General features: G+C 39.8%; 1 protein-coding gene across 1 annotated transcript; it reads right to left on the bottom strand.

Annotated features, from left to right (window-relative positions):
* Positions 1–1,441: 1,441 nt before the first annotated feature.
* CZH9orf85 (chromosome Z C9orf85 homolog) lies at positions 1,442–15,513 on the bottom strand. The gene is made up of 4 exons (XM_075739657.1): positions 15,358–15,513; positions 8,502–8,608; positions 3,280–3,393; positions 1,442–2,518 (listed from the first exon to the last, which is right to left on the bottom strand). Exons 1-4 carry the CDS (start codon positions 15,457–15,459, stop codon positions 2,341–2,343), a joined length of 501 nt encoding a protein of 166 aa, XP_075595772.1. The 5' UTR covers positions 15,460–15,513; the 3' UTR covers positions 1,442–2,340.
* Positions 15,514–15,627: the final 114 nt, after the last annotated feature.

The raw sequence follows: 15,627 nt of genomic DNA, 5'->3' as shown, positions 1-15,627 counted from the left end.
ATTCCCTTCTACCCCACCTCCGCCCTGTCATCTGCAGTGTTTGGGGGGGATATTCCTTGTTCACTCTATTGATGTCAACTGGCAGGACAACAGGTGATGTTGCACTAAGTCAGACATCACTGCTGTCCTGTTGGGAAGACTTATCTGTCAATACAACATGACTTTCAGACCAATTTCCAGTCACTTCTAAACACACCAGACAACCTCCTTTTCTGCCACTAAGCACCTCTTGGCATATTGCAGCTTCACCAACCATTCCAAGAATACCATTGCCCTTCTACAAATTTTAAACTTCTCAATTTCTTAGAATTTATTAGTTGCAGTTAAGTGAAAGTATCAGTCTGTATAATCACAAAACTAGTGGTTTAGCTTATAAACATGTTTATTATGTGGGTGGAGAAAGGAGATGGGTTGTTTGGGTCATCAGTCCTAGTTCTGTATGACTGCAAACAACTATGTAATAAGCAACCCCAGAAGGAAACAATACTTAGTATTCAACACTTAGTAAACTTTAGACTTTGTCTCAGTGAAAAGCCACAAAAGTCATGATGCATCATGGGAAGAGAGAAGTCCAGTGGAATGTTTTTCAATGGTTTACTGCTAGTGGTTATCACAAAACACTCGGCAAAAATCTACCTATGCAAAAGATCTATGTGGGCCAGAAAAACTAATAATCTTAGAAAATCAAATTCTTCAACAGCAGAAGGCAGCATGGAAGGGGAAAAGGAACCACAACAACAACCAAAAAAACCCTCAATCAAAAAACAACAAACACACAAATCCCAAAAACCACCAAAAAAACAAGCAGATTACTAGTCCTTAGAAATCATTATAAAAGCATGGTTTAGATACTAGGACACAAACTTACAAATAGTTTAGAAAAGGTAAAAGGGTGTTTAAATGTGCAATAGAAAAGTGAAAGACAAATCTAAATAAGTAAAATAAAAGAAAAAGCTTATTCTTAAAGCGTTACGTGTAGTGACAAGGACCTACAGAGTTAAGAAAAACCAGTAAAAGCTCACTGTTCCATGATTGATTACAAGAATTTTTGCTGTTGCCTGTTACTGTCAATACTAAGTAATAAAGTTGTCCTTTACATCAGAACAGTTTCTAGGCTATCAATTGTTGAATGTCTTTGTACTCCACATCTTGGTAATTAGTTTTTCTTTAAAGTTAAGGCCAACTACAGCAGCCACAGGGTGCCTATCTCTAACCAACGGAAAAAGTTTCAGTATTTCCCCCATTGGAGGGTGGGGAATAATCCCAGAGCTGACCTCCCTCACAATACATTAGGAGAAGATAGTTTGGGAATTAAATCTTTCTGTGCCCACTACTGTAAATCAGGCAGAACACCAAAGTAGATCTGTAGTTGTTACGCAGTTAGTAAAAATGGCATAGTATATTGTCATAGGTTAAACCACTTAACTAAATTACTACAAAGTACTTCTTCAGCTTTATTTATAGAGGTAGCAGACAATACAGAAATCAAATCATCCTGAATTCCATAAAAAACAGTTACTGCAAATTCAGTTAAGTTCTTCCTAGAGCTTAATATACATTGAAATAACCCCTAGAAAGAACTCAAAAGTAGGAAGAGTAACTATATAGGCATCACTACACAAGTGTTTTCATATCAGATCTGCATGCATTAGATCTGCAGTCAAAGGAAAAGAAAGTGCGAGACCTGTTATGAGAAATTCTAAAGAGTTTTCAGGTTTTCTTCTTTTCAAAACATTGGTAGTAACAATGTCACAAATTTGTAATGCATATTTATGTATGGTAAATAAGCATTAACTGCTGAAGAACTGTACTGGTGATGGCATCTAGGCCCTCCTTTTTTGCAGAGAAGAGAAACAACAGGCATAAGGGTAATGACCACTTGGTACTGTAACCCTGTACGGAAACTCACTGACAGAAGTGGCAAATTTTTCCCTCAGCAAACTATTACAGCTGGTTTAGCTCTTCCTTTTTATGACAAGACTCTGTATTTATTCTAGACTTTCATGTAGCTTTCCAAGTGGCAATACAACAGTCACATAATACTGAATTTAGAACAATTACACAAAGATGCTTTATTCCAGAGACACAGGAAGTTGTTACATGTATGTAAGAAGTAACTATGCTTAAAGATTCAATTTCTGAATCTTTTCACAAGAAATTCTGCTCTTAATACAAAAAAAAAATTATTTATACAAAACTCCCACCAAAGTGTCATAATACACAGTGGCAACATTTATATGCAAGGACCTCAGATGTCAAACCAGGTTTTCAGAGCAATTTAAGGCAAACATTGCTTTACCACTGTTGATTGTACACAGTCTCTCATATAAACTCAACCTTTTAGATCTCTGTCCTTTCAAAATTCATACTTTCAAATCGTTCTTCAAGCACTGCAGAATCTTCATCACTGTCTACACTACTGAAGCTTGTATGAAAATCCAGCTCATCTTCCAGTCTACTGCTCTTCTGGCCATTTTTAGCAGTCACACTCTCAGTTCTGTCTTGTCCTTTATCAATCCTGCAGAAAGTAAGAAGATGTTATCACCACCCACTTTGGGAATTTATTTTTCTTTTAAACAAGAATGGGATGGAGGGTAGAGTATGCTACTGGAGATGGAAGGAGACAGGAGGTTGGGAGGAGGAGAGGAACAATAACCTAAAGTTATTTTCACATTGAGTAGAAAAGATATAAAAAACAGTAAAGGAAAAAGAGTCTGAAGAAAAAAAAAAAAGGACAATTTGACCAACTAAGCAACTGCTGGACAGTTGTCACAAACTAGTCAATTAATACAGAAGGCTCAATAAAGAGAGAACTCCAGTAAAAGAGTAAAAAAAACAAAAGCCTGCTAAATATATTGTGGTAACTGTGCTCAGTATCAGCCCTTGTTTAGTTTTTGTGTTCACTAGTAACTGAATCATCAAATGACAGACAAAATGCAAACAGTAAAGTGGCTTATGCATTATTTTATGATGCTTGATAATGAAATCCATTTTGAAGTGCTTTGTTCCTAAGGAAGATATACAATTTACCCTTTGGTATTAAAATAAAGTGTCTTATCCAAGCAACATTTTTTTTGGCCCAGCCCCACTAAGATCAGTAGGCATTTCACCCCTAGTTTCAGCAGAAGAAAGTGAGGGTAATGACTCCTACTTATTCCTGTCAGGATTATTCAGAATATGGCATAAGTACAACAGCTTCTTGACAGTTTCCAAACAAGCTTTATTAAAAGGGGAAGAAACAGTGTTGTAATGAAACTATGTAACCTATGAGCTACTTACGGAATTACTATTTCTTCTTCTTTTCCACATTTAGCACAAACTTCTAGTTTACCAGCACATGGTCGACAAATAATATGGTAAGGATCTTTTACAGTCTTCTGGAGGCACTTCACACTGTGAAGAGAAAGAAAACGTGATTGAAAAAACATTTGTGGACACCTATTAAACTTTCTGTGTTAAAAGACAATATATAAATACTCTTTAAAAGAGGAGCATCATATTATAGGCCTGTTTCATATAGAATCACAGCATGGTTTGGGTTGGAAGGGACCTCAAAGATCATCTAGTTCCAACCCCCCTGCCATGGGCAGGGACACCCTCCACTAGACCACATTGCCCAAAGCCCCATCCAACCTGCCCTTAACCACTTCCAGGGATGGGGCATCCACTACCTCTTTGGGCAACCTGTTCCAGTGCCTCACCATCCTCATCAAAAAAAAGTTTTTTCCTTCTATCTAATCTAAATCTACTTTCTTTCAGTTTAAAGCCATTACCTCTTGTCCAAACACCAAACAATTGGTGTTTTAACAAGCAGCACTATCAAAATCATTGCCTGTCTTCCCTCTCCTTTAACTTCTCCAGGAAGAAGTATTAAAACAAGAACTGAAGAACAAACATAAAGTCAAGAATTTTTATATTTAAAGTAACAAAAGAAACCTTTCCATTCTGTCCTGGTTCTGGCAAGGATAGAGTTAATGTCACAAGGAGCCAGGACAGGTGAGCCAAGCTGGCCGGGGGCTATTCCATACCATGTGATGTCATGCTCATCATAAAATGGGGCTAGTTGGGCAGGGGAGGGGGCAGCACGGTTTCCCCTGGTTCCGGGAGGGGCTGAGAGTCAGGTGGGTCGGTCGTTGGCTCGGTAAATTGTTCTCTGCTATCACCCATTATCAGCACTGCCGTTGATTGTTTCCCTCTCCCTTGCTGTCCCAGTAACCTGCCCTTATCCCAACCCTCGAGGCTTTGCCGTGGTTTTTCCCTTCTCCTCCCCATCCCGCCGGGGGAGGGGTGAGCGAGCGGCGCGTGGCACTCAGCAGCTGGCTGGGGCTGAACCAGGTCACATTCGTTTCAGTAGACAGTTTTACTTTAAAAGCTACATAACATCTTCTGATTTAACGATAAAAGCAAATAAAAATACATTATAAAAAGGTGCATGCATTTTATAAATAAAAAGCTTTCAATTCAAACACTACAATGTCGTCCTCTTGATCTTCTCAGAGTATAAACACAGCCAGTGTTGGACTTTGCTTTCTATGAACACAAGCCTGCATGGAACTGTAGTCTGAACAAACCAAACCTAATTATGTAGAGGTTTTTGGCTATTCTTTTTCAAGATAGGATAAAACTCTGTAGATTAAGTCATTTTGAAAATTCTATGGCTTAGCATTCAGCTGACATTTCTACAGCTTTGTATTTTTGGAGACCAGAGCCCAGAACTATATATCCCATGTAATGCAGCTGTCCTAAAAGTCACTCTTTCTTGGTTCCTCAGGCACGCAAAAGTCTGTCAGGAAAGATTTAGCATACAGTTCTGAACAGTGGATTTGCAGACTTGGCTAAAACAGGCTGAAGAAAAATATAAAGTGTTTTTGCCTTATAAGGAGAGATGCATCTAGTAAAACAGAATTTTTACTTGCTTTCTCAAATCCCATTCTTAAGCACTATTGCCTTCTCCCTACTATCTTCATCTAGGCTGTGCTTTCATTATTAAGATGTACATATGCAATTCCCTAAGAAGCAGTAAAATCACAAGAATTGCCATAGGGCACATTTGAAAAAAGCGAAGTCTGAACTATCTAGTGTTTCCGGTGTTCCCTCTGCCCCAGGAAAAACCTACAGTTAGATGTCACTGGAAACACCTACTTAGTTTGGGGTTGTTTGTTTGTTTGTTTGTTTATTTCTTCTATGTTCCATTGCATTAGTATAAAAAAAAAGTCTACAGCTCTTCCCCACCATGTCACTCCAAACAGAGGCACTATCAAGGCAAGGTGGATAGACTTTTTCTTTATAAATAGTTTAATTTGTAATATAATAATAGAAGTAAAGTGGGGATAACTTGTGGTTGTACTAACAACCATAATTTTGAAGATGTTAAAAAACTGAAGATAAATTGAGGTACAAAGAAGTCCTCCACTTCTATCATTTGTGATGTGAAGAATTCATTTTTTCCCATATAGTCACATTTTTAATGTCTGTAATGTGTTTACTTCACCTAGAAGCTTCACCACTGAAAATCTTCACAGTCTTATTCTTTCAGAATGCTCAGCCATTGTCCTGCTGTAGGCTACATTAGAAACCATCACCTGCAGAGCTAGAATGGTCTGCAGCTCAATTAACTTGTTCAGAAATACGATAGAAAACATCACATATTCTGTCATAAGCAGCTGTCCCACAATGCCATTTTTTGTGTTTCCAGTGTTTCTCCGATTTACATGCTTTTTGCCTGCTTTTTTTTCCTTTGGGGGTAGGCATAAAAAAGGAAAAAGAATCAGATCCACCACCACATGATTTGTTACAGCTCATTACTTTTTAAACAGAATGCACACAGTCATTTGAGAAAGAGTTAGAAAAAGACAAATCCCAACTTTATCCATGGTGAATAGAACCCAGAATATTTACTTTGAGAACCAGTGAGCCTTCTACCTAATAAATTATTTTTTTTTTTACAGGAAAGGGTGAAATTGTTTACTAAAACCAAAATATTTGTTGCATATGGTTTCATATTAAAAAGTAAAACTTTTCTCAAGTGAGGGATATAATATGAACAAACATTCCTTCTCTTTTAACCCAGTGAAAATCAAAATAAAATGCACTGTCATTCAGAGAACTGCACACATTCATTTACAGAACCTCTTCAAGCAGTTCACAAGTATTTCAGAAGTATGTACCTGAGAACAACACACCAACAGAGTGAACTACCGTGACAAAGGCTGGTGTATATCATACACCACAGGCCAGCTGTAGTTTCTTTGAGTTCAACATTTCATTGTTGAAACACTGGCTGTGCCTGCAGGCACAGAGGTAAGGACCTCTGCAGCTGAGCAATTAAGAAGGAAGCAGAGAGCATCCACTTCAGAAAATTAACCTATCACAAACTTATAAATTACTTTAAGATATTTATCACATTTGTTATGTCTTTATCCGAAAACACTTAATACAGAACTGTATGCAAACTGCTAAAAATTTAGTATTTAGGATTATAGTTTCATGGAATCATAAAATCTTTAAGGTTGGAAAAGACCTCTAAGATCATCAAGTCCAACCATCGACCCAACACCACCATGTCTACTAAACCATGTCCTGAAGTGCCACGTCTACATGTTTTTCAAACACCTCCAGGGATGGTGACTCCACCACCTCTCTGGGCAGCCTGTTCCAATACCTGACCACTCTTTCAGTGAAGAAATTTTTCCTAATATCCAATCTAAACCTCCTCTGATGCAATTTGAGGCCATTTCCTCTTGTCCTTTCGCTAGTTACTTGGGAGAAGAGACCAACACCCATCTCACTACAACCTCCTTTCAGCTAGTTGTAGAGAGTGAGAAGGTCTCCCCTCAGCCTTCTCTTCTCCAGGCTAAACAACCCCAGTGCCCTCAGCCGCTCCTCATAAGACTTGTGCTCTAGACCCTTCACCAGCTTCATTGCCCTTCTCTGGGCGCGCTCCAGCACCTCAATGTCCTTCTAGTCATGAAGGGCCCAAAAGTGAACACAGGACTCAACGTGCAGCCTCACCAGTGCCAAGTACGGGGCAAGATCACATCCCTACTGATAAAAGCCAGGATGCTGGTGGCCTTCTTGGCCACCTGGGCACACTGCCGGCTCATGTTCAGCCAGCTGTCAGCCAGCACCCCCAGGTCCTTTTCTGCCAGGCAGCTTTCCAGCCACTCTTCTCCAAGCCTGTAGCGCTGCATGGGGTTGTTGTGACTCAAGTGCAGGACCTGGCACTTGGCCTTGTTAAACCTCATTCAGTTGTCCTTGGCCCATCGATCCAGCCTGTCCAGATCCCTCTGCACAGCCTTCCTGCCCTTGAGCAGATCAACACTCCCTCCCAATTTGGTGTCATCTGCAAACTTACTGAGGGTGCGCTCAATCCCCTCAAGACTGGCCCCAAGACTGAGCCCTGAGGAACACCACTTGTGACTGGCCACCAACTGGATTTAACTCCGTTCACCACAACTCTCTGGGCTCAGCCTTCCAGCCACATTTTTACCCAGCAAAGAGCACACCTGTCTAAACCATGAGCCACCAGCTTCTCTAGGAGGATGCTGTGGGAGACAGTATTGAAGGCTTTACTAAAGTCCAGGTAGATAACATCCACAGCCCTTCCCTCATCCACTAGGTGGGTCACCTGGTCATAGAAGGAGATCAGGTTGGTCAAGTAGCACCTGCCTTTCATGAACCCATGCTGACTGGGCCTGATCCCCTAGTTGTCCTGCACCTGCCTGGTGAGCACACTCAAGATGAACTGCTCCATAATCTTCCCCAGTACCGAGGTCAGGCTGACAGGCCTGTGGTTCCCCGGATCCTCCTTCCGGCCCTTCTTGTAGATGGGCATCACACTGGCAAGCCTCCAGTCGGCTGGGACCTCCCCTGTTAACCACGACTGTTGACAAATGATGGAAAGTGGCTTGGCAAGCTCCTTCGCCCGCTCTCTCAGTGCTCTTTGTTTCATATACAAAAAGAGAGAACATGTTAAGAGGTAATGAAATACATGTATTGCAAACATTTTGTAGGAATTGAGGCCTCAGTAATGCTGAGAATGGTGTTGCTGATGAGTTTGGGTATGACACAAAATTAAAGCCTTCCTCTCATTTTTCTACCAGGTAACTTTTGCCATTCACAAAGGCTAAGACACGTGCAGATTCCTCTAGTGCTGACTTGCAACGAGGCCTTAGAAAACCGTGTTACAACTGGTTCAGGTTTGACTTTTTGTTTAGGAGGACACACTGGCAGTTTTGGAAACTTACAGGTCCACAATCCAAGCATTTTAACAGTGAGGAGGGAAGCAGTTGCTTTTCCACTGTGTTTTCCTTTCAAACGTTTAATACAAAAGACTAATGAATTAGAAAATTAATGTTGCATATATATTGTCATTGCAGACTCCGAATTTGAAGAATATCATATAGTAGCAGCTACTGCTTGTGAGTTTCCAAAACTAGAATATTTTCCAAAATGTTCACAAACTACACTATCAGTGATTAACGCAGAGTATCTTAACTTACCATTTTTTAGGTTGTGATAGTAGTTTGTACTTGCTGAATTTTACCCGCCACTCCAAGATACCTTTGCAATGCTGACACACTCCATCGTGAAGCTTAGCATTTATTTTCTGCATAAATAAATAAAAATTAAATAAGAATTTATTGAAGATTTCCCACTTTTATGAGTATAACCTTGCTTAGAAAGCGTTTCTACCCATCATGTGATTAACACAGTATTTAGAAAGATGTTTGTTTGATATTAACATAAGCATTTCACATACATTTGCTACTAGTAATTTTCTTCAGTGGAAAGAGTACTGAGGTAGTCTTTTACCTCAAGGTAGTCTTCATCAGTATTGTCATCACAATTTTAATATTGTTAATAGTAGTACTTATTTATGTTATTATATTGTTGATAATAATTATTATAGATATTTTATAATTATTTTTTCATCTCTAGAGATTTTGTAAAACAGATTTAAGTAGAAATGAGCCCTAAAATATGCAGGTTTTATCCAAAGAAGACAATTTGCAAGACTTAACATTTAACTTGTTATTGCTCAAGCTACCATTATACTACACACTTTAAGTAAGTAGTCTCAGGACTTTTTTCTCAGATCACAACAAAGTAGAATCCACATATTATTTGCAGTCAAATCATTCAATGTCTCTTTCATAATAAACTTCCTTTATGAAAATGTAGTACATTTTTGCTCTCAAGTATCTAAGATAAAACCATCAAAACAGTCATTTAAACTACAGTATCTTTTCAAGACAATGCAAAGTTTACCTTAAGATCTTCAACAACACTTTGCATTTAGTTTGAGGAATACAAGATGTCAACTGGCCAGTACTATTTGCACAAGAGAAGTTATTCTGAGATGGGAAGTAGTGCCAAACCACAAGGTTACCTTAAATAATAAGCAACATGTATTTGTACATTCGACCTTTTCTTTCTTTTCTATCTAAAAATGCCAGAAGTAACTTTATCTATCATATGGTTGTATGTATTCATTCAGAACTTTAAAAAATGGAAATTTCACAATTTAATAAAAATGTATATAGCAAAAAAAAATTTCTATTGTGCCTTTTTAAACACAGCTTAAAAATGGCTACCACAACAAAATTACATTATTAACATGGTCTAAAACATATCTATTTCTCAGAATAACTGAAAGTTCATTGGAACAGATTCTGCATTAATTGGGATTAGACTTTATGTTATTCTTTTACAAATAAACTGAAAAGTTATTCTATGCATACCATAGCTTCTGAAGTAATTTCCTAGTTTTATGACCCGCAAGAGCTTCTTTCTTACTACTCCATAAAGTTCTACTTTACTACACTAGACAAAACAACAAGCCTAGCTTTAAATATACAGTATCTTATTCTATTCAGAAAAATGTATGTAGCAGAGGAAATGCTACTTATGAGTGACACTATACTACAAGACTTTTTTTCCATTGTTTCCATTTTCACTAAACTTCAACTATTCAGTATGAGTTTTCCCATGATGCAGTTAACTGAAAGTGTGGTGCTTTTTATGAATTAAATTTTCCAAGAGGCACAAACATTTGGCTAACATGGAAACTTTCTGAAAGAAGAAAATAATTGGTAAGTTCTCAGCAAATATCTGTTAAAGGGCTGGCAATTCAAATTGCTGTCAGTACTGACTGTGTTCATTCTTTCAAAATTCATGCAATTAGAAGGTAAGCCTTCTTCTCAGTGCTTGACTAGCACAAAGTAAGGCTCCAAGTAGTATAGCCTGAATAACCTTATAATAACTTGCAAATTAGCCTGAACTTCCCAGTACTCCTCTCACTCTCCTGATTTGCATCAATTAGTAACACAGGAGGGGAGAAAGACACAAACACTGCAATTTGTATTCCCAGGTTTTCTTTATTGTAATCAACTATTTTTGGTATTGCTAAGACAGAATCCAATATACACGAAAAGACTGCAATAGTTTAAGCTGAAGACAGCTGGTTGTCTTTCCAAAGGGAGTTAGCTTCCTTTCTGAAAACCACCTCATTTCAGCAGTTTTTCTTTTTTTAATGCTCGTTTCCCTGGTTTAGTCAATAGCTCTTTTTTCTTTTGCCATACTTCCCTCCAAGGATGAGTGCAACTCATCCAGTATGTCTATATAGGCTGTAAAGAAATTACGGTTATGCAATACAGATACACACAAACAGTCTTAAAGTATTCAGTCACAAAATATTCCATGTACATACTATACACACGCTGTCAGGTCAACTGCATTAACAAAACAGCATCCTCTGTATAGTCATGTAATCCAATATTAAATCATTTAACAACCCGCCAAAAGCAGTTCAGAATGCATTAAAGTAAACACATGCACCTACACCTACTAACTTGGCACACAAAATAACCCCTAGCTTAAGCCAGCATTAAAGCACTCACAAGCAAGATGTAATGATGGGGTTACAAAGAAGCATCACTGTCTGTTTGGAAGTTTCTAATTATGTGTGAATCTATGGGTATTTTGATTTACTCTACTGAAAGCAGACTCCTACTACTGAGCACACATCAATGGTCTATTCTACTGTAAATAAATGCAATGTCAATGTCATGCATAAACTTCCTTGTCAGAAGCACAGGTGATACTGCTTCAATCAACACAGCTGAATATCAGCATTGCTGAATAAGCACACTTCTCAGAAAAACAAAACTCCACAGGATCTCCAATGTATGACTACAAAGATCAGTGCAGACTAACAAATGTGAAACTGTGATATGAGACACCAGCTTTTCAGGGTTCTATTATGCATTTCAGAGGCTGAAATCAAGTCCCCCAAAGAGCTTCACTTGCTCACATATTGCGGCAGCATTACTTTAAATTCCATTTTCTACACAAATTTTCTCACGTCTTTCTAAAGAGAAGTATATTTAATATTTTAACCAAAGCCTTAAAGTCTTCCTTACAGCCATACTGGTTACATATGGATGGCTATATAGCTAGCATTTAAGGCCCTTTTGTGTTTTATGGCTATAGACTTTAAAACACATGAAATCAAAAGCTTTCTATAAGCCAAATTCCAAATGGCCATCTTGGAGATCAAGATGTTTAGCTTTTTTCAGATCAGTGACCGCAGATCTGAAAACATGGAAGTAACTGGCAAGAGAATGTACACACTTGGAAGGACTGACAGTCAATTCCCATCCTCTTCACCACAAAGAACTGAACACACACACACGCGCACACTCTCTCCCCACACCCCTGCTCAGTTAGGTTAGAGTCCAGAATAGATGTTATGCTTGCTCCTTTTCTCCCTGCATGAAAGGCTATAACCACAGCCTGACTGTACTTCTGAACCCAGAATAACAGGTGTGGCTAGACAGTAGACTTTAGCCTACCAAGCTACTCTATGATGCAGCAAGAACAGAAACTTAACCAAACTCCAATACTGTTATCTGACAATTTCAGTTGGCTACTGGATTATCTGTATCTCCCCTCTGAGCTTCAAGTCAAAATCACTGACTCAGCATTTAAGTTCTGTATTCACCAGTTCTGTTCCTACTGTCTTCCAACAGTCTTGACCAGCGTCTCCACTAAAACAAGTTATTTATCTGTACAGCCAGCTGAAGAAGTAGCTGACATCAACACTATGGTAAAGCTGAGGTTCACAGATAATAACCTCTGAAATTTAGGGAAATGTGGATTATCATCTGGGGCGTACTTAATGAGAGGAAAGAAATGAAGAAACAGATCAGTCATTTGGGTGTAAATATGAATCACTTTGTGGTTTACCATCTTATTACAATGGAGTTCTAAATGTTCCCATTGAATGCTATTTGCTTTCATCTCTAGAACTACTCCAGCTTCCATGTTGACTTATGCAATGTACTTTACATAAAATGTATATTCATATAACATAATGTATATTCCTCAGCTAAGTGCCACAAACAGCTGTTCTGGAATATGCTATGCAAAGCAAGCATCCATAAACAAATTCCAAGATTCAATAACTAACAACACAGTGTGTCTTACGCTGTCCTGGCTCTTCCTTCTTCAGTTCGTCCTAGGATGCAAGTTTTCACAGCACTGTTGCAGGCAGCTACCCAAATATAGTAGAGAGGTAGTGTACTTTGCTGCAAGGGTGTTTCACCCCAACTAGCCTACTCCAGGATAATACTGTATGAAAGACTCGTCATTAGAGGAAAAAGAGATGGATCTTTCAGTATGTTCTGCAAGTAATCAGATCTACGGTCTTTACGATTAGAAAATGGACGCCGAGGTCAGTGTCAGACAGAGAGCACAAAACCTGTCAAAAAAACCACAAAACAACTGGATAATGACTGCCAGCAGGGAAAAACCAGAAGACTATTAGACCGATTTCCTTTGTAGATACTGCTTCACTGAGAGAAGCAGCAATAACACACCAAATAACTACCTCAACTCCACCCACCTGAAGCTACTGTAGTCAATACTCAACATTGCTAAGGCAGTGCACAAATGCAGCAATATAAAAATTTTAACCTAAAAAGCATTCTGCAACCTTTCAAGATAGTATTGCATCTGACAGTGTATAACAGTAGTCAGACAGGCCTAATACCTAAAAAAAAAAAATAAAATAAAATAAATTAAAATTTAGCAGTGATTTACAGGATATCCATTCTCTTTCAGCAGCTCAGCATCCTTCTGATCTACCGAGATGTGAAAAGGAAGAATGCCACACTCCTGTGTCAGTCCCTGCGATCTAATTGCTACTATTTCTTTCCTTCCCTCATCACACCTTGAACATCTGAGGCACATCTGACCATTCAGGACTACCCAAGACTGTCATCATTCCGCATAGTCTGTATCTAAACTACGACATTAATCATCACTTAATCTTTGTTAGTCTAACTTCTTTTCAAATTTCTCAAATAGCAGAATCAGGCCTAGTCATCATTATAAAGACCCTTGTATGTCCCTTAGCACTAGAATTTATACATAACGGTATGCCAAACGAAAACTGCATCCTTTCCCTTTACACACTATCTAACCCCATAATAGGAAGGATTTTCTTCAAGGATTTTCTTCTTTCCCTGTGTTCAGCCATCTCCATGAATTGGCAGGCACAGAGAAAAAAAGAAATCATTTGCTTGAAACAGAAAGGAAAAAGACACGGTCCCATATAACAGTTAATGCCCACAGTGAATCTTGGCTACATTCAAAAGCTTTTAAAAAAACCTTGTTTATCTGAGTGCATGGTACTGTATAACCAGTTCTGTATGATATAAAATATTAAAAAAGGGAAGAAAAACAGCCATGTGAGTATTAAAGTGATTACTTCACGTTGTTCACTAATGTCAGAATTCAGTTTCTCTTTGAAGACTTTTCTGATAGACCAGCTCTCTAGGATATTTTTCTGTGTGTGTAGAGACCAAACAGGAAAATACTCTCCTATCAGGGATCATGCAGTGACTCACAATAAATAACACTGGCTCTGCTTACAGCCCCAGGAAAGCAGCCTGTTCAACTTGCAGAACCAGTCCTACAGCTGGGGAAAAAAAAAAAAAAAAACAAAACAAAACCAAAAAAACCACACAACACAAAAAACTCAAACCTCCTTCTTCAGTAGCAGTTTTAACTTTTTTCCCGTCCTCTCAGTTCTTTTTGCCAACCCAGTCAGGTTCAATTAAAGCAATACTGACATAACAGCAATAGTACCAGATAAGCCTCTTCTAGAATGCTCATCTTGTGTTTTGTTTTATTCATCTCTTTCAGTTTAGCTTGTAAGACAAAACATTCCATTTCCGTGTTACTGCTCAGACACACTGCTTGGTCTTCCTCCTCTCCCACACAGCTATTATGTTACCACAACTACATGCATAGAGCATGTTCCAAGAATATATGGTAAACGATTATCTTTTCCTTGCTTAGAAACAAAAAAGACAACAGTGGTCTTTTGTAACAGTAGTGTGAAAATATCAAGCCATGATAATTAATGTATCTAGCAAAAGCATTGATGAAACAGCTAAAGACACCTTTGTATGTAAAAACTCAGAAAAGACCTTTAAGATTTTTTTAAAGCCTAAAAGCAAACATGAGTCTTTTTTTAAGTTGTCTCAAAATAATGCAAAGTGAAACTTGATATTTATGTGGAGGATGGGGGCAGCTGTTCAAAATACTCAAAATGTTAAGACGTCTGAAGTAAGACCACGTAGTCACAAACTTTGAGAAGATCAAACACCTTTCAAGAAGTCACATGGAGAACACTGCAGGGCATGTTTACTTACTGTACTCACTGCACAAAAGTAAATGTTTGATTTCAGTCTTCCTCTGAACAATTCTTTGGCTTAACGAGGGCATTTCATGTCATAAACATAATTCAAGTATCACTCATTGTATTCGCTTACACAACAGCCTAAGACACAGGGCCAGGCGACAGCTGACCGAAATGGCTGGTTACGGATTACTCCCTTAACACCACCGTAAACCTTTTGGACAGGTCTGGGCCAAAAGCTTCTCCACCGCTAAAATGACGAGGTTTCTCGGCTTCCGCTAATGTCTGACTTCGTTTGCGATCCTGAAGCTCTTCAAGACCCTCCGGCAGAAGATCGCACAGGGACAGGCCATCGCTCCAAAGGCATCCGTGCACCCAGCAGGCCGCAGGCTCCTATTTACGCTTTCGGCACCAAACCCCGACCGCCGCTCCGAGCCCCAACCTCTCCGCCGCCTCAAGAGGGGTCGTCCCTCACACCGCGTCTGCCCCCCCGCCCGTCCGTCCGCCACGCATCCGCGCCCACCGGGCAACGAGCTGCGCGGCCTGGTCCAGCGCTCTGCCGGGGGGGAGGAAGGGAGAAGAGGGGAGAGGAGAGGAGGAGAAGAGATGCCGGCCCGGGCCGGTCCCGGGGCCGCCCCGCCGCCCACCTTGCGCCGGGCGCTGGTGTCGTATTTGTCGTTCCTGAAGGCGCGCGCGTTCTGGTAGCGCTGGGGCCGCGTGCGCGACACGTTTCCCTTCTCCGAGCTCATCCCCCGGGCAACCGACACCGCCGGTGACACCTGCCCCGGAACCGCTCCGCTCCGCGCCCCGCCCCTCCGCCTCACCATTGGTGCAGAGCTAGCGTCTGCATAGCCCCTCCGCCCACAGCAGTTCGCTGTCTCTTCGCTGCTTCCCGCCTACCCGCCTTCAGGCGGGGC

Source organism: Balearica regulorum, chromosome Z (genome assembly GCF_011004875.1).
Source record: "Balearica regulorum gibbericeps isolate bBalReg1 chromosome Z, bBalReg1.pri, whole genome shotgun sequence".
In the NCBI taxonomy this organism is placed as follows: domain Eukaryota; kingdom Metazoa; phylum Chordata; class Aves; order Gruiformes; family Gruidae; genus Balearica; species Balearica regulorum.
The sequence above is the reverse complement of the archived record's forward strand: the minus strand, read 5'-3'. Positions and strand labels throughout refer to the sequence as shown.

Excerpts from the sequence above, each read along its gene's own strand:
- CZH9orf85 (XM_075739657.1), bottom strand. The coding sequence starts at position 15,459 with ATGAGCTCGGAGAAGGGAAACGTGTCGCGCACGCGGCCCCAGCGCTAC. Across the intron at positions 8,609-15,357 it reads ACACCAGCGCCCGGCGCAAG|AAAATAAATGCTAAGCTTCA; the intron begins GTGGGCGGCGGG and ends TTATTTATGCAG. Across the intron at positions 3,394-8,501 it reads CTATCACAACCTAAAAAATG|TGTGAAGTGCCTCCAGAAGA; the intron begins GTAAGTTAAGAT and ends TTCTCTTCACAG.